Source organism: Vanellus vanellus, assembly GCF_965231255.1.
Source record: "Vanellus vanellus genome assembly, chromosome: 4".
Lineage (NCBI taxonomy): Eukaryota > Metazoa > Chordata > Aves > Charadriiformes > Charadriidae > Vanellus > Vanellus vanellus.
The window spans coordinates 46,850,785-46,870,788 of NC_138909.1; the positions used below are offsets into that span (position 1 = coordinate 46,850,785).

The window sequence follows — 20,004 nt, forward strand, 5'->3', positions numbered from 1 at the left end:
TGGTGGATGAAGGAGACCTGGTAGATATGGTGCATTTGGATACCCAGAAGGTCTTTAACAATGTCAGACTGAGGAGCCTCCTGAGGGAGCTAAGGGGTAACAAGCTGAGTGGGAAACTGTTGTCGTGGCTCTACAGCTGTCCTAGGAGAAAGCAAAGAGGAGGATTAAAAGGTCAATTATGGCAGAAGGTCACAGCCTAGTGCTTAGTTCCAGGAGTGCTGTGATGGTTGATGTACTTATACCTGGCATAGAAATAGAGGCAGATGAATCCACTGATGGCACAGAACAAATGTAGACAGTCAAAAGCAAGGAGGAACCTCACAGACACCTAAACAAGCCAAGGGAATTAGCATCACCATAGCAGATGCAATTTAGCACTGATAAAATGCAAACTAACACCTAAGAGAGGAGAAATCAAGCAAACCCTGGGCTGCACAGGATTCTCAGATAACATGTGCCTGGTTGTGAGTGACACCTCTGTATCAGGACAGACAGTTCAATACGAACCTCTTTTCACTCTATAATTGCAGTCAAGAAAGCAAACAAGACAGTACCTTTTATAAATCCTGAGATGCTGACTGATAGCACCTCCACATAAAAATCAATCCATAATCCTCATAAAAATAAGGGCAAAATCACTCAGATGGTGGTAAATGAGATTCAGGACCTAGAGACAACTGAGTCACCGGGAGAGACTAATAAACATTTGCATTATTTACAACACAAATAAGGGGGTTGTTTTGCAAAAGCATATGAAATAATACACATCGTTTGATGTCACAGGATGCAGAAGACCACAGGTGTGCTGGGACTTGCTGCCCTGCAGATTCAAAATGAAAACCACTCCTGGGGCTAGGTTACCTGGCCAGCTCTCCTTCCAGAGGAGGTTAATGAGCATGGCGGAGAGCCTGCGTTGCCTTCCCACAGTACCACCAATATAGCACCTCACTGGGCCATGGCATGACAGGACCTGCTCCCACTGTCAAAAAGAGGTGGGTTTTTTCTTATCTCACATACCTTCCTTTCGGTGCCTGTCATCTAAAAACACCAGATGGACACTGAAGGTGGCAATCCCTCTGGAGCCCCGTGTCTACCTGGTACAGGCTGTTTGCTTCTGAGAGCTGCAAAGCTGTAGAAGTGCTGCCGTTCTGACCAAATGCAATTTTGAGACGCTTGATCATAAGCACTGGCCATGTTCCAGAAAGTCAAAATGTCTGGAAGCAGCAGCCATATGAAAAATTTGACAGCTTCTCTGCATATTTTGAGTCATTCACAGAGGGGAAAAGATACTTCAGGAGAAGTATCTTGGACTTGCTTCTAAATTGGAGAGACAGGGATTTGATGATCGGTGGATAAGGAATTGGCTGGATGGCCACACTCAAAGAGTTGTGGTCAACAGCTTGATGTCCACGTGGTAACCAGTGATGACTGGCATTCCTCAGGGGTTGGTACTGGGACTGGTGCTGTTTAACATCTTTATCAGCAACATGGACAATGGGATTGAGTGCACCCTCAGCAATTTGCCAAAAACACCAAGCTGCGTGGTGCAGTCAACATACTGGAGGGGAGGGATGCCATCCAGAGGTACCTTGACAGGCTTGAGAGGTGTGCACATACCGACCTCGCGAAATTCAACAAGGCCAAGTGCAAGATCCTGCATGTGGGTTGGGGCAATCCCAAGCACAAATACAGGCTTGGCAGAGAATGGATTGAGAGCAGTCCTGAGGAGAAGGTCTTGGGGGTGTTGGTTGATGAGAAGCTCAACATGAGCTGGCAATGTATGCTCGCAGCCCAGAAAGCAAACCGTATCCTGAGCTGCATCAAAAGATGTGTGGCCAGCAGGTCGAGGGAGGTGATTCTGCGCCTCTACTCTTATGAGAACCCACCTGAAGTACAGCTCTGGAGACCCCAGCATAAGAAGGACGTGAACCTGTTGGAGTGAGTCCAGAGGAGGACCACAAAGATAACCAGAGGGCTGGAGCACCTCTCCTATGAAGACAGGCTGAGATAGTTGGGATTGTTCAGCCTGTAGAAGAGAAGGCTCTGCGGACACCTTATAGCAGCCTTCTGGTACCTCAAGGGGGGGGCTGCTGGAAAGATGGAGAAGGACTCTTTATCAGGGAGTGAAACGATAGGACAAGGGTTAATGGTTTTAAAGTGAAAGAGGGTAGATTTATGTTAGATATTAGGAAGAAATTATTTACTGTGAGGGTGGTGAGGCACTGGAACAGGTTGCACAGAGAAGTTGTGGATGCGCCATCCATGGAAGCGTTCAAGGCCAGGTTGGATGGGGCTTTGAGTAACCTAGTTTCGTGGGAGATGTCCCTGGCCATGGCAGGGGGGCTGGAACTAGATGATCTTTAAGGTCCTTTCCAACTCTCACCGTTCTATGATTCTATGATACACTTCGATGACTCTTTTTTTCTGATGTAGGCACTTACTGGTGGATCTGTCCTCCATTTTTTCCATTCATGTATGATTACTTAACTTTCTTCACTGATGAGTTTGGGCAGGGAGTTGGACTTGATGATCCTTATGGGTGCCTTTAAACTTGAGATATTCTATAATTCTCCGTGGGTGCAATCAAAATGTTGAAATCTCTCTCATGTACTCAGCAGGGGACTTAACCCACTGAGGTGTCTCTGGGCTTTTGTGAAGTCTGTGTCATGTTAAGTCTTCAGCAGGTACTTGAGTGCTATGTCTGTCCAATACACACAAGACAGCTTTCCAGATCCTGTCACTGCTGTGTCCTCCGGCCTCATCCCACCTCTGTGCCAGGGTAAGACCAAAGGTGCTCTGTCACCTTCGCTTTTGAGCTGGAGAAAAATATAGTGGGGAGATGATGGGGAGGAAGGACCCGAGGGTGATGCCTGTGTTATGAAGGGCCCTGATTAGGCAGGAGGGCTCAATGGCTCCACTAACCCCAGTGTAATCACCCCTGTTAGGGGGTCACACACCCCTCTTGGGATTTGGTAGGTTGGTTGTCTCCATGCTTGCTCACCCTCCTTGCCTGTGGGTTGCTTGTGCTATGGTGCAAGGAGACTGTAAATCTTGCAAAGTTTAATGGATTCCAGGTCATTGGTGTGGGTATTGTGGAGGGATGGTGGCCTGGAACAGATGTCCTTGCAGTGGTGGAGGTGAGGGTTAAATTGCATGCTGGGGAAGTGGGGCTGGAAGTGTGGAGATTTTCCAGATCCCTGCATGAACGAAGGGTATTCTGACCATGATAAAGATTAATAAAGTGGGTAGAGAGAGGAGGAGAGATGCTGATGTAGTTCATAACATTCCTGGTTAGAAAGAGATCTGAGCCAGCCACAACAGAGAGAGCATCAGGTGAGATTAGAGCAGGATCAGTGGACTTTAATATAGTGATGATTACAGGCAACCATCCTGGCATTTGTTTCCTTTGGAGCTGATTTTACCACCCTAGATCAGGGTGCTTTGAGTTAAGTGTTGCACTTTGGGCCTTTATTGAACTACAACTATTTTAGATCAGAGCAACATCCTTACAGTAATTGTAACAATTTTATTCTCCTTAGCTCAGTACCATTAAGAAGGAGGATAAAGAGAAGGAGAAGGCGATGAGAAATGAAGTTGTGCACCTCAGCAGCAAGAGGCAATCAGTGTCACACTAGTTGCAGGTGACCAGGGGCAAAGAAGATGGAGGTGTGGTATCCACACGAGCCAACCTCTGCCTTCATACAGAGATACCTGCTCAGCAGGTATCTCTGCTTGCTTTGCTTGAAAGCAACACTTTCCAAAGAGAAAAGACTGTGGAGAAGTTACGGAGAACAAAAAAGGGAGAGAAAAATAATTTTTTTCTGAATAACTGTGTACATATATAGAGAATATGAAAGTGCTTTTATCATAAACTTCAATTACAATAAATAGACCATTTTATGCATTCACTGGGGAGATCTGATGAAGATGTATTAGCATAAAAGTGACTCTATCTCTAGATGCGCCTGAGTACACCCCATTTATTTTCCACTTTTAAGGACAAATTTCACTTTCAGTCATCAACATTTTTTTCTAGCTGATGATATTTACACGCCTTTTGTTTTGTAGTGAGTTGAGAGAAATGCAAGTAAGACTGGCATTTTTGGTTAAATTTCTCTATTATATGGGCAAATGCTGTTTGTGCCCCCAAAACGGTGGTGGGTCCTGGCTCCTAGACCCTGCTGAGCTCAAAAACACGGGCTCTGGGAGGTGTTGACTGTCACCCATATGGGGTGTCCTGGAGAAACTGGTCACAACCAGCTCCTGCTGTGCACTGCTTGTGTCTCCTGTTAAGCCCCTTGGTGAGACTCAAACAGTAAACACTGGGGTGTCAGGGTGGGAAGGTCTTTCCCTTGGATGTACATTGCTTGACCTCAGTGCCCTTTTTGTCACTGGTCCTTCTGATGACAGGACAGATGTAATGAAGATCTATAACCAGTTTGAACAAAGTTGGGTGATGAAAACTTAGGTCATTAATGATTTACGAGCAACCCCGGGGTTCGGGGTGTGCCGACCTTAAAAGTACATCTGAAATGAAACAACAGGGACTGTGTTTTCCCCTTGATATAAGTAAATCAAAACCAGCAGGGAAGAAGAGCATCTTTACTTTTTTATTATGTATTTAATATTCTGGACAGTGGCCAATGTTTTTCAGTGAAGTGTCTTTAAAAAATGCACCCAGCCAACTCTGAGGCTGTTTGAGGGGTGTACGTATGGCTGCTCTGCAGCCTGATAAGAGCTGTTTCTTCTAAGGCTATTCAGAGCCTCTAATCACGCCCTCCTGTTGCTTCTCTCCAGAACAAAATGACCACTGTAAAGCTCTGTGCTCTGCATGTCATGGAAAAAAGGATGGCATTTCTCACTGGAGCCTCAGAGGAATTTAGCCCAACACAAATGGTAGCCTACAAAAAAAGCATCTCCTAAAGAGGAGAGCTGGAAACCTTACACATATGTGATCTCTTTCCCACAGAATCATAAGCTTGAGGAATAAACAAGGTTGGAGGTCTGTGTTTCAGCCCCTTACTCAACATTGGGCCAACCTCAAGGTTGCTCAGGGTCTTGTTCAGTCTAGTTTCAAGTATCTCCAAGGATGGAGGCTGCACAGCCTTTCTAAACCCCTGGTCCAGAGCTGCGCTGTACTCAGAGGAAATATTGTTTTCTTTGTATCTAATAGGAATTTCCCTTGCTGAACGTTGAGCTCATTGCATCCGAGGGGAGCCTGGCTTTGTCTTCTCTGCAACCCCGTTACAGCAGTGCAACCAGATGCCCATCTAAAACCTTCTTTTCTCTAGGCTGGATGAACCCAGCTCCATCAGCCTCATCTTACATGTATGCTCCAAACCTATGATGCCTGTCGTGTCCTCCTCTGGACTCACTTGTCCAGGTCCCTTTGCACGGCAGCCTGGCCTTCCAGCAAGTCAACAACCCTCCCCAAACTGGTGGATCCCAGGGGCATTGCCTAGAGATCTGCTGATGCATCAGGATCAATGCCCAGATGTCTCCCCTGGGCGGGGAAGCAGGATACTTGCTTAACTTCTCTTTTCCTTGATTAATTATTTATGGCCTATGCAATTGTGTTTTTTTTTTTTTCTTTTTCCTTTTCCCCCCCTTTTCTTTTCAACTGGCGATGTTATTCTGGCTGCGCTGTTTGATCTAAGACTCTCAAAGAAAGAGGTTCATCCAGCTCCTCTTTCAGCCTCTCTGACTGAGCTGCAGAGCAGGAAGCCTTTTTCTCCTTTGTTCTGCACTCAGCTGAGAGATTCCCATTTCATTTGAAGAGATTTCCAAATCCCTTTGCAGTTATTTTGGTACCTGATCCCTCCATTAGATATTACCTCCTGAAGACCCCTAGGGGTTGGAATATTTTTAAGCTACATTAAGTATTTGTAACCTAGTGCAATTATGGATTTTGGTTTTTCATATTTACCTAAATTATTAATGGAAATAAGCTAATTCATGCAAAATCTGAGTTGTATCTGTTCACTGCCCATGCCTTTTTTTTTTTTTTTTCTGTGCTGCTAACAGTATTTTTAGGAATACATTGGCACAAGAACTATTTTCTTGTTTAAAATAAATACATGACTCTTTCACTTTGCAGTTGCCCGTCGCATTGACTTTTGCTGTTGGGCTGTCCCTTGCTCCCATGGAAAAAAGTATTTGATCTACTGAAGTTGGCAAGTGACGCACGCTGTACACAGTATCCATAAGCTAATGGCCTTTGCAAATTCCTCTCCAGTGACATCATCCATCACTCTTCCTCTTCTCTTTCCCATATAGTCAATATTGCCTTCTTTTATGAAGGTTTTATAGTGTTTACAGTCTTGTGTGCAATATTCAGCCTTCTATCCTGAAACACCTTCTAGCTCTCTGTAAGCTGTCATGGGATAAGGTAAAAGGTCTTCTGGTTTAATAACTGGTGGAATAAACAGAGAAGAAGCAAAAAAAAAAAGTAGGATTACACAGTCATTTCTTACAGTGGAGGAAGGCTATTAGAATTTCCTTAAGGTAGTGTTGGGTCCCATAATAGTCACTGTACTCCCAAAAGATCTGGGAAAAGGTGTAAATAGGTTGGTGACAGTTTGCTGACAAACCTTCATTATTCGGGGTAGTCAAAGCTAATGCTAAATATGAATATTTGTGGAAGAGATGTCATGATATTGGATTAGCAGGTGGTGAATTTAATACTGATGAATGCAAAATAATGTAGATGAGGAAAAATGTATGCATAGGTGGCCATGCACTCAAAAGTAGTCATTAGTATTCAGGAAAGAGATGCTGAATCTTTGTGAATAGCTGAAATGGGAACCTCAGCTCTGTGCTTAGCAGTGGTCAAAAAGGCCAATAAAATGTTAGGAATTACTAGGAAAAGAATTGAGAATAAAGAAACATATCATTATGCCATGTGCTCGATGATGTTATGAACTTAATGATATCTCTGGTGGAACTACAACTAAAACAGTCAGGTTAATTTTGGCCGCACCCTTTCAGAAAGGATGTAATGGACCCAGAAAAGGTCAAGGGAAGGAGAGCATTAAGATGTCTGGAAAAACTTCATATTCAGATACTCTAAATAGGCTAAGACTCCTCTATTGGAAAAGAAAAGAGACGGTGCAGATGGACATGATGGTGAATAAACTGTGTATGAATTACACCCATCCATAGACAGCAGATAGGGAACAGTTACTCATCTCGTGACAGAGTTGAAAATGGGGAAGCACTGGGCAGCCCATCTACAATGGGCAGAAGTTGTTGCCACGGGGTAAACTGGACACTGAACATAGAGGTGGGATAAAAAAGGGATTAGAAAAATTCACCGACCCGAGGCCCATTGGTGACAAATTCTTTACATGCCCTGAGTGTCAAAATTCAATTCCTTGGCTTAAAGAGAGGACAGATAGAAAGAGAGACCTCTCAGGCTGTCAGTCAGTTTCCTTTCTCTGCTAATAAATCCCTCCAAAATAAATACCTAAATGAAAAGAGTAAAAAAATAACTTGTCTGGCCAATTTCCACCAGCTAAAAATAGCTGCAGGGGCCCTTGCTAGAAAAATGTAATGCAAAGAAAATGGACGCTAAAAATAAAGTAAGAAATAAACAAATTAGCGAGAGGAGAGGAGAGGAGAGGAGAGGAGAGGAGAGGAGAGGAGAGGAGAGGAGAGGAGAGGAGAGGAGAGGAGAGGAGAGGAGACCTTTCCATCCAGATTCCTTTTGGTCAGCAGCAGATGTCTCAGCACAGTGTATTTTCCTCCTTTCAGTAAAACAGGTGCAGTGTTTGGGCAATATTTCGATCCCAGCAGGACTTGCCAAATCAGGCAGAAAAACGTTTATTTTTAAGGCCAGACAACATATTTTGATAATTTAGCCTGACTTCCTGTATAAGCAGGGCAGGAGAGCAAATTTTTACATCACGCCCATTACTTCTCCCTGAGCCAGAGCATACATTATAAACTAATTCTCTCTTTTCCTCTCTCCTATGTTTTGCATCTCAAGAACCTCTCGTATTTTTGAGAAAATATGTTCCAGTTGTTAATTACTCCCCATGATCACTTTGGTTTTAATTTTAATTTGCCTAACCTCAGCTACCTGCCGGTGGATTTACTAGTCCTTTGCCTGTGGAAGGAAAGCATCCTGCTTACCCAGATCCCAAGAGGTCACTGCTGTAGATGTGGTCTGCAGCGAGAGGAGCTCAGATGAAGCTCAGAAGGAGCTCAGACTCTCGGGAATAACACTGTGCCAGAGGAAGGATGATGGTTTAGAGGCTAATAGGAGAAAGTGGAGTCTGGAAAGAAAAGCTAAACCATGGTTATTGGTAAATTAATCAGTGGGGGAATGTTTATTCCTTTTTAGAGGCAGTTTGCTAGCACAGTTGTTCATCCTTGCTTAGTTTTAAAAGCTGGGTAACACCCATCGTGCAATCAGCAATAGGTGGCCAATTCAGAAAACTTGAAAAAAACTTTTTCTAATTCCTCAGGGGTAGGGTAGGGAGAAGAACATACGGAGCAGTATAGAATATGGAATTATATGACTCACAGGAACCTCAGAAGGCTTAAATTGCCCCCCCACCTGCAGCAGGATCTGTCCTATCTAAAATGCTACGTAAGACAAATATTTGCCTGGACTGCAATGATGGAGAATCCACATCCTTTCTGGGCAACTGATTTAAGTAACGGAATATTAGAAAACTCATTATTGGTTTCTGTGTCACCCACGTGGTGATTCAGCAGCTGCCCTCAACATGCTGACTTTTGGGCAGTAGATTCTGGCTCAGGATGACATGGGATGCAGCCCGGGTATGAAGTTATCCACAGACAGAAGAGGGTTTTTTTGCCAAAAAAGCATTAAAAATTATTTGAAGGATAAAATCTATACATATTTATGTGTGTATCTCTGTATATCTATGTAGACATATCTATTTATACACATATATGAATATATACCTATATAAAAATACATTTATACACTGCCAAAACTCCCATATCCTAAAGCTTTGAGAAGTAACATCTAAACTTGCAAGCCTAAAACAGGTTAGAAATGAAAGTGCTGCAGCAATCAAAGTTAAATTGGATTTGTACTGTGAATCATCTGTGGAAGACTGTAGTAATAAACATGCATAAAACAATGGCAATTTAGTCACAGATTAACATTAATGCTGTCAAGGTAGCAAACCTTTTAAATCCATAAAACTACCTTGCTGTGATAAAAACAGGGTTACACAAGGGTAACCAATAATTTGTGGAGAAATTCCAGTCTATGTTAAGGCAACTTGTGAATGACAAAGAGCTTTTGGGATAGCTCAGTGTAGCTTTAGTTTTGCCTTGCGTGTTCAAATCAGTGTATGCTTTGAGCTTTTTTGGGTCTTTTTTTTTTTTTTTTTTTTTGTGTGTGTTCTTGACAGGTTTCTGTATTCGAATTACCTTCTGTGAAACTCTGGAAATGGAAACTCTCCATTTCACAAGGAGAAAGGCTTTTGCAATAATATTCTTCTGACTGTGACACCTGAAGCTTCCTGGCCATGGACGGGGCTAGGCTTTGGGATCTTCTCTTTCCAAAAACACTCTCCTGCCACAACAGAACTCAAATTTCTGACTCGTGTGTTATTCTATCAGGCCTTACAGCAACCACAGATCTGCTGGGAGACAGCAGTGTGGTTTGAACAGGCAATGCTGTGTCTCAAGCAGTGCTGCTGCTACTTAATTATGGTCAGATTTCGATGAAATTTCAGAATCAACTGTAGCCCTAAGGGAATTTTGGTTTCCATCCTGAAGGTAGTAGCTGTGGAGGGAAGAATAGTAAAATATTCATCATGGGAGCTGAATTGGGCCTTGATTTTTTTTTTAATTTTTTTTTTTGTGTGTGTGTGAATTACCCAAATGATTTCTTTAATGTCTAAATGAGATTTTTTAGCATTGGACATTTATCATGTATATTTTTAGCATTTAGCAGCTGGACCTACCATGAGCAGATTCTGTCTTCAGTCTTTTTGAAGGTAGAGGGGAGAAGTGCAGAAAGCCCAGCAATTTCCAAAGTGTGTGAAATGTCCTGCTTGAGGCTGTGTTGTGAAAATGAAATTGGAGAGCTGCGCATAATAAATGATAGATAGCATTTCCAGAAAATGCATAAAAATTATTTTTGATGCCTACATCCTACCCTCCAAACCCCAAGACATCTATTATCTACCAGCATTGCACACAGGAAATCTTTAAAGTTGGCTAAGTTTGGTTTACTGAACTGAACAGAGCTAATTTTGCTCTAAACCCTTTTTTTTTGGCTTCATGAGACTTCAAGATAGGTTACTATCTCTGACTTGTCCTTCCCACCCTCTTGGCAGGACTCTGTCTCCCAGGGTACCGTAGGGACTGGGTGGTGTGGTCCATCCTGCAAGTCAAGCATTCATCTGACTTTCGATTATACGTTCAACCACAGTAAATATCCCGTGTCCTCTTTCCCCTAGGGAAAAAGGGGGATCAGACCTTCACTTTTGGTCTGTTCTTTGCCCAACGTTTACTTCTGCTCCCAGCTTACAGATCAGGTCCTTCTGCCGTGTTCCTGAGTCAATTTTGCACAACAAGTTTTCTGTCCTATTTCCTGGCCATGTATATGTCTTGGATAGCCTAGGATGGCTCAAATGGCACAAACCACCTATATTCAGGCAACAATTCTTTTTTTCTCTCTAGATGTCCTTAATGGAGTTTAAACATCTGGTTTATACACAGACATCTTACTGGAATGGAGATGTCTTAATCTGTGAGCTCAATCCCACTGAAGGTACCTAGGAAAAGCAAACCTACATTTCAGTGGTCTTAATGTCACTGTGCATGATGTGTGTCTTCATGGAGGGACATTTAGAGGTCTGAAAGTGGAAAAGAAATTGAAACCTTTGCACAAGATGGCTGAAGTTTCTCGGGAAATCTCTGGGCAACTCTCAACCCTACCTACTAGCCTGTCTTCTGTGGAAGGATCTTAAAAGTCAGTCTACTGAGGAGATGGTTTTCAATTTCTGAGTAGTGTTCAGTAGCAGAAATTTCCCTGCAGGAACTGGCACACAAGCGATGACAAAATGGTATGACCCGGTTGATTTAATGTGCATTGGAGACTAACTTTGAGCTTTCTGTATTCTTTCTCATTTTAGCCTATCAGCAGAGAAATGAATGATGTGGCATGGATGGGCTACCCAGCATGCAGATGAAGGGGACATACAAATGGCTGTACCAGTTCAGAGCCTTGGTCCTTCTAGCTGAGTTCCCACTCTCTGACTATGGAAACTTCAGGAGGGATAGAGGGAAAGAAAAAAGCCTACAGTGAAATATCCCTTGAAATATTCTCCCAGCTGACAACAATTGCTGCCTCAGGGACTTCTCAGCTCAGAGATTATAGAAATGTTTCCAACAACACTTAAAGGACTCTTCTGTCATGAAGATACCTAATTGCTGTTCTAACCCCTATAGACTTTTGGCAGATGCAATATCTTGTGGTGATGACTTCCACCATTTAAACATGCACCATGTGAAGAATTACCTTGCTTTGTTCATTTTTATAATGGGTTTGATGTCATTTAGCTCTTGTATTATGAGAAAAACAGAGAACAATCATCCACTATTCGTCTTCTGCCTGACAGTCCTGATTTTATAGACCTCCATTGTGTTCTCCGTCAGTCATCTCTGTTTTCCAGGAAAGTGCCCTTTGATTTAATTGTTCTTTGGATGGAAACTATCCCATATCTTTGGTCATCTTTGTCAGCCTTTTCTTAACCCTTTCTAAGTACATTCTATCATTTTTGAGCTGGGCTAATCAGAAAAGCAGACAGCAGTCAAATTACAGATACATAATAGATTTATTCAGAGGTGCAACAATATTTTCAAGGTTATTCTCCACCTATTCCATTCTCCATCTCTTTTCAAAAATTCCCTGACATGCAGTTTTCACCTGGGACTGCTATCAACTATTGATCCAATGTTTCCATATTATGTCCACTTTTGATTTTCCTTTTAGCCTTTCCCTTTCCTATCTCAGATATATATCATATATATATATATGTATATGTATGTCTTATATATCCCATCAGGTGATCCTCCACATAACCTCAGCAGCATTTTTGTTAAGCTCTTGCAAGTGCTGTGCTGTCCCTGAGAGGTTTTCCTGGTGAGGTTCCCACCTTGTGGTGTGCCAGGCTCAGAGTGTTCTCTAGCCTCAGCAAGGGTGCTAAACGAAGAAGCCGTCCCCAAAAGTATACTGATGGTCCCACCTCCAAGGCAGTGTCCAGCGTGCTGGGACCCATATACAGCAGCTCTGCGAATGCTGAGTCTCAAATGCTAACAAGTCCATCACAGAGTGGAAAGCAACCAAAATATCAAGCGATGGCTTCCATCAAACCTGAATAAAAATGAAAAAAGCAAAAAAAAAAAAAAGTAATGGGCTTAGTGGGACAGTTATCGCCAGGCTTTTAGGGGTGCACCTTATCTCACTGGCAATCAAAGAGCACACGCTCCTCATAACTGACTGCACCTTGGATCATGGCCAACAGTACAAAGATGTGCTGCCAATCACCCGCCCCCCGGTTACCCACCAGAGCAGAAGAAAGCCTCTTCTACAGCTGGAGGTTGTGTACAATGGACACGCCTTGAGGAACGGACACCAAGGGCTCAGGTGAGACAAGGGAACCAAACTCCTCCCAGGATCAAGATGCCCCAGCACTCTTCTCCTTTTGTGTGGATCCACTCTGCCTGGGCAATGCCAGCCAGCTCACAGAAAGTGTGAGGTGTCATAGCATGGATTTTGGTGGGCAGGAGGAACAGATTTGGGGATTCATGGGGCAAGGGAGAGAGGGAGGCACTGGGAGTTGTGCAGGTCACATACGATCCCCATGATGCTGCATTAATAGATGTACGGTCTTTAAGGACTACTGTGAGATGAGGCAGATGAGCACCAGCCCGGGCTTTGACAGACACCAGGCCTGCGTAGCCCTAGCCCCTGACCCTGTCTGCGTAGCTCAGGGCACACAATGTTCTTACGGGATTAAACTTGGGACAAGGAAGGATGCCAAAAGCAACATACCCAGCCCAGCCTTATGGCTCTGAAGGCTCATTCAGATGGTGTGGCCGTGGCATGGGTCTTTCTTATCATACCCTTGGGGAGGTCAACAGCAAATCTCCTAATGCTTTCTTCCTGGCATCTGAGCAGGGCAGCAGCCTGGCTTGACAGTCACACAGAAGGGAAAATGTCCCTTTAAAAAGTACGAGCAGCATCAGTCAAGACTGTCCTTTTCTGCGGGCTCACTAGGGGACACACCATCCATCCCCTTCCCCAGCATCAGTCTGACTCAACCACACAAAGAATTAGTGAGAATTTTAACTTTAGAAGAAAAATGAAGTTTTTCCAGAGAAATCTTCAATGAGCAGGGGAGTTGGACTAGATGATCTCTAGAGGTCCCTTCCTACTCTGAAAATTCCATGATTCTGTGATTCTGAGCTGAAATATCAGTTTTCATTAAAAAATCCTACTCTGATGGAAATTCTTTCACCAGAGCTTCTTCCTGACTACCAACTACACAGCAGCCTTCCCTCCTCCTGCCCTCCTCCACTCCCATGGGTCATGGCTGCATCCATATTCCTCCTGCTCCAGGGAGCATCTTGGAGAAGACATGGCTGGTACGACCCCTTCATCCATGCGTGGCACAAAGCTGAGAGTCCTCTTCTGACTTTTTTTAAATCAGAAATTCTTGCATGTGGGAGCAATTATCCTTGTGAAATTACAAAAAAGTCTTTGAGAGAAAAAAAAAGCTGGATAATTTGCAGGTTTTTCTTCCTCCCTCCATCATCCCCTATAAGCCCTGTTGTAAAAATCAGACACAGCAACAAATCACAGCAACTTTTTAGACAGGATTGTGCATGTATTTGGTACAAACAAACAAAAATATGTGCATTTTGTTTCATAGAGCTTACATCAATCTGACAGAACTTGAATCACAAAACAGAAATACTCCGGCTAATAAATACATCTGGGGATGAAAAATAAAAATCTATACATAAAAAATTCCAATGTCTGCTAAAGAAAATGTACACTTATATACACACTGTAAACAATAGTAATGCAACCCAACTGCAGTCCAGCTCAGGCTGACAGGGACCTTCCTTCCCCCTTAAATTGGACTCTTGAGAATCTACTGACATAAAAACTGCTGTTCACCATCTTGCACGCTCGGTTTGTCCAAGCAGTAAGGTCTGATGATGCAATAGTGACACAAAGCCAGAGCAATGAGGTGAGAGCTGCTGCGTAACCAAGATACGGGTGCTTTGGGAAGTGGCCTGCTTGGCAAATTTGGAGAAATGGGGCCATACCCTCAGCTGGTCACATCCTTGTGGGTCCAGAGAAGTTGGCGGGATGAGACCAAAATGACCTCCTGAAGGTCTGAGCCCATTTTTCCAAAGTTGGGAGAGCTTGGAGGTTAAGGGAATCAGAGGGAAATGCACAATTTTAGATACTCGGTTCATATTTCGTACAGCATCGTCCTTCCTCCCCTGCCAGCAAAGGCAGCCCTGTCTACTCTAAATGAAGCTCCACACGAACAGCCTTAGAGTCTGGTCCTGGCATTGGCTCCTCTGATGCAAGGGGCTAAATGAAAGGGAGGCCCTGGCTTAGGTGAGAAACAAGCATTTTGCCCAAATGCAGCACAGAAGAGCTCAAGACTTTCCTACAGCACCTTCAAGGGTATCTCTTGGGCACTGATCAAATGCAGTAAGTAAATGAGCCAGAGTTTGGGCATTTCTCTGTGTGTATGCATATGTGTGCTTAAACAGATTTTATTGTAATTTTTCTCCCCCACAGGTCTGTAAAGAATTGGGATGGAGAGGCAGTAAACCTCCAGACTAATCTTTTTGTTTCCTTTCTGGATGCTTTCAAGGGGCAGGAGGCTGTAAATGTAAATATTTCAAAACTGGAAAAAAAGAAAGAAGTATATTTAAAAGATCAGGTAGAAGCGCAACCAATACGTTCAACTCTACATTCAACTCATTTGTGGGAATGAACTGCTTGCCAGCAATTGCTAAAACCCCTGCAAAGTCTCCATTTATAGGATAAAGTTTGCCATTTTATACATATTTTTATGTATAAATGTAGCAAAATGTGTATGTGTATCTGTATGGTCATGTATGCACATGTTACTATGTGCTGTGAGTGTCTGGCTGTGGAGAGACACCAGAAAAATATGCTCCTGAGCATCAGAGAACATTTAATGGCAAATGTCCATCTTACCTCTTGACTAGACTTTCACTTCCGATGATGTATGTATCAGCTCGTCCTAAACTGTGCCCCCAAATTGCTTATGTTACGCACTTGCATGTGTTAGACTTACAAAGTTGTGTCACCAGGGGTCAAAAATGCAGGTGTGTGTGCATTTACTCCCTCAAACAGTGGCATGTGTGCACGTGCATCCCAAGAGGTGGGTGGAAGGTGGGGGGACTAATGCTTTCACCTTGACCTTCCAGGCATTTCTGCTCTTCAGTGACTGCCCTCTCTTTGATGCCTTCTCTGCTACGTCCCCAGTGCCAGCAGTGTGCTCTCCTGTCAGGATCCCCAAAATGCCCAGGAAACCAGTGGCAGCTGCAGTCCTTATACTACTAAATGACTTCTTGTGTCACCACTGTAGAGTCTGACTTCCCTTGAAGGCCAAAGAAATGGGGAAAACTCCGATGCATTTCCCCACAGAGGTCCCCATGGGGTATTGGGCCCTTGCTTTGGTAGGGTTGAACCTCTCAAACTGGCAACCTCTAGCTGATTTTGCAGACACTGGTGAACAGGCAGTACCGAGTCTGGGTTCAGTGTAAGTGCAGTGCTGCCCGTGAGCTTTGGTGGGATTTGATGCTGGGAGGAAAATAATTGGACAAAATCTGCAGGTCTTTGTGCAGTATTTCGTCCAGTCTGGAGTCTTGCATTGAGTAAAGGGCAGAAGGGTGTTAAGGGTGTTGAGACAGGGCCAACTCCAGATATCATGTCTCGGTATGCACTGTACAAAAAAGCAAAAAATAAAAGAAGTCCAAGTTTTCCTCTGTTTCAGTTTCCTTTAAAGCAAATGAACAGGAGAAAAAAAGGTGACATTCTCTTTGCTATGCCTAGGAGCCTTTAATCTCCTTTGATAGCCACCCTTAAAGAGGATTAGCTAGATGTGCTGGAGGCATATTCATGAAAGACTCCTAATGGATTTGAGGGACAGTGCTGATGTGAATGAGTTGTCATTCCATGTTCAGTGTCATGTCTCCACTCCTCATTTTCATGTTCCTATTCTTTACTCACCTGGTTTGAGACACTGCATGTCAGATCCAGACTTCGCCTCCATCACCTACGAGTCTCCTGCCTCCGCCCACAGCTTAATCTAATATCTCTTTGTGACTCATCACCTGTCTGAAATTTGATAAAACCAGTGCCTGCAATACATGGCCAAGCAGAGTTTGGATGACCATTTTTTTGAGTTACAAAGCACGGTTTGCCTGGCCAAGGTGGGCCTGTCTTGGATCCAACCTACCTGCATTCCTCAAAGGAGGCCATGGTGCACTCCTGAGGGGAGGTCACACTCTGGGGCTGTGAGACGGGCAAAAAAAGACCTCACCGGCATTCCTATTGACCACGCTAGTGGACATAACCAAGGGCAATTGTTGATAGCCCCCACAGCCTTTGATGTTTCAGGTACGTGGGAAGCCACTTGGGAGAAGAGTCAAGGGCGTGACCCTGACTGGGGTGAAGATCCATTTACATGAGGGACCTCCAACTGCACATCAGCTCCATTTTAGCTTCGACTCTATGGGTAGTAGAAACTGGCCCCAAACTCAGCCATCCCACCTTTCCTGAGCCACAGCACAGGTTGACTGTGGACCTGAGTGAAGCCCCTACGATGCATCTTTATTCCATGTTGTTTGAGAGGGACAAGGGAGGGACAGAAAAGGCTGGGGATGACCGACACCAAAAGGACCTGCTTTCTCTCTGTATCACAGAGGGATGTGCACTAGAGCAAGGTGGGTTGCAAGCGTTTCACTGGAAAGTGACATGAGAAATGCATCACAGGTTGGAATTAGAGAAGAGAGACCTGCACACCCATTGGCATCAGTGTATACATCTGGACTGCTCCTCTGGCCTAAAACCAGATTACATGCAAGGTCATTACAGACATGATGGCAGAGAGCCAGAATCCTCCCACCCTGCTTGGGTATATCACAGTCTGCTCACCCTCCAAAGCAAGGGCCTCAGCTGGAGGTCTTGTCCAGCCCTGTAGAGCTACAAGCTCCCAACCCATTATCTAAAGGATCAGCTGCCACCTACTGCTCAGCAGCATCTTTTCTGGGTAGTGCCTCTGGATGGAAACATGATCTCATGTACTAAGGCAGGGTTGGCATCTTTTGGGGTTTGACCTTTCCATTAGATTTTGTGGTGGTGTTTTTAAGGCAAAGGAGGCATCCTGGTTTCCCTTAATTGCACAGCTTCTTCCAAAGTCAAAGATAACCATCCACTGGAGGAAACAGCTCTTTTCCTGGGGCTATATCCACAGCATATCTTCCCCTCCTGCTGTGGCTCATTAAAATGGGATACGCCATTGGGTCTTTTTTGAGGAACCCATAATCCCAGAGAAGGGGCTGACCTCTGCGTAGGGGATGCTTGTATAACCTTTGGGCAACTGCATTTTATACCTGATTGCTGCTTCCAGTCTGCCTGACAGACCCACAGATGATATCCCTTCACGTTTCTGCTAGATATCTCTAAAGAAACCATTGACAGTTGTCCCAGTGGCTTCAAATATCTGTTTCTCGCAGCCCGCAGCAGTCTGTTAAGTCATAGGTTTGATAGTCGATGGTTTCCGCGAAGTCATGAGGGATCCCGATAGAGACAGACTCTACCTCTGTTTTGTAGGTGGCTGTCATTCCCCCTTTGCTGGAGCCACCCCGGATTTTGTTAGAAAGGCTGTTCATCTTCTCCTTCAGCTGGGTGGAAGCTGGTTTCTGGAAAGGAGTGAGCATTTTCCAGCCCTTGAAGCTGAGTGTTCGCCTCTTACTGGCTCTCTCCTGCAAGGAGGAATTAAATATGAATGAGCTGTTCAAGGTGTTAATCCTGGGCCTCAGGTCCGTCTCAGGGTCTTGCACTGAACTGTTCATGGAGGCCCCTCGCCAGTGATGGTCGTAGACACGCCAGATAGGCCGTCTTCTCCGGTGGCATTGGCACTTGAGCAGCCTGATGAAAGCTCGCTTGAACTCTTTGCTGGAGCATGGGTAGATGATGGGGTTCACGCAGCTGTTGAAGTATCCCAGCCAGAAGATGACCTTGAAGACAATTTCAGAGGGCTTCAGAGATGGAAAGAAAGAACCTTGGAAGAAAGTAAAAGAAATATGGTTAGAGAAAGGGGAAAGGTATGGCAGCACAGGGAAGCAAGGGTGGTGGTCAGCCCAGTCTGGAAGAGGCGAGACCTGCAGAAAAGGCTGAAGGTGTGATTCTGCTGTTAGGTCCTTGGCTTGCAATGCTGTTGCCACCAGAGTGAAGAACTGACCACTACAGAACTGCAAGGCATCAACCCTGAAGTGATAGTGACTGATAATACTATGTCTTTGGCAGAAGCCTCTTAGCCCCCACTGCAAAAGGGCTCCTAGCAATGGACCCAACACCCTCAAACATATCTATGAGACATCAAGGCAAGCCCATAGAGCTTGGAGGGAGGCTGTTAATTGTTGCAGCAGCTACATGAGCTTGAGGTGGGGAGTGGAAGAGGATTTTTCTCGAACCTTTCTCCAGACCACTATCCAGCTAAAGCCAAGTCCAGCATGTACTCTGGAGGAGAAAGTCCTGCTGCAGGACCAAACAGCCCTATGGCCAAACCTGTCTCCCTCACTGAGGGTTCAGCCATCCTGCTATGAATTGATGCAGGAGACTTGCACCCAAGAGCTATCTTCCATATCTAGGGGCTGGGCTGCTTTCTGAGGCACTACAGCATTAGCTGAGGGCATCATTTTTGGGAACAAGTTCAGTGGTCCTCATGCCTCCCTAGTTTATCAGCACAAGACAGCCAGGCCCCATCCCATTCCACATCAGACTGAGAAAATCGTTGCTTCGATGATGATGGGCTGCATCAAAAGAAGCATGGCCAGCAGATCAAGGGAGGTGATTCTGCCCCTCTACTCTGCACTGGTGACACCCCACCTGGAGTGCTGCATCCAGCTCTGGAGTCCTCAGCACAGGAAAGATATGGACCTGTTGGAGTGGGTCTAGAGAAGGGCCACAAAAATGACCAGACAAATGGAGCACCTCTCCTATGAGGACAGGCTGAGAGAGTTGGGGTTGTTCAGCCTGGAGAAGAGAAGGCTCTGGGGAGACCTTATTGCAGCATTTTAAGCACTTAAAGAGGGCTTATATGAAAGATGGGGACAAACTTTTTAGCAAGACCTGTTGTGATAGGACAAGGAGTAATGTTTTTTAACTAAAAGAGGTTAAATTTAGACTTGATAGAAGGAAGAAATTTTTTATGATGAGGGTGGTGAAACACTGGACCAGGTTGCCCAGAGAGGGGGTAGATGCCCCCTCTCTGGGAACATTCACGGGGCTCTGAGCAACCTGATGATGTTGAAGATGTCCCTGCTCATTGCAGGAGGTTTGGGCTAGATGACCTTTAAAGGTCCCTTTCAACCCAAACTATTCTATGATTCTTTGATTCTATGTTTTGCAGGGATTGGTCCTTGGTGCCTGCTTCTTCCTACGTGTTGCACTGCACAGTTCGCCACTGCAATGTGAAAGGATGGATACATCCCTGGCACCTGCAGTAACGGAAGAGCAACACCCCTTCACCTCCTACACTCACATATTTTGGATCATCAGTGTCACATAGTCTCTGTTCAAATTTTGCAGTGATGCTAAAGTGGACACTTTAAGTGGACTCAGGTAACATCCACCACCCCAAGCTTGTACCTGCTACTTGAAAAAGCTCTTTTCGTCCACCTCAACTCCTATTTACGCTATTGTGCTGGAGGTTCCTAGGGGTTTTC

At 44.6% G+C, this 20,004-nt stretch overlaps 1 protein-coding gene across 1 annotated transcript in view; it reads right to left on the bottom strand.

Annotated features, from left to right (window-relative positions):
- Window positions 1–17,769: 17,769 nt before the first annotated feature.
- ADRA1D (adrenoceptor alpha 1D) overlaps window positions 17,770–20,004 on the bottom strand; it is a gene marked incomplete at both ends in the record, with an annotated part of 46,543 nt that continues 44,308 nt past the window's right edge. Inside the window, one exon of the mRNA XM_082482037.1 lies at window positions 17,770–18,338. Coding sequence (XP_082338163.1) covers window positions 17,770–18,338 — 569 coding nt within the window. The remainder of the gene's footprint in view (window positions 18,339–20,004) is intronic.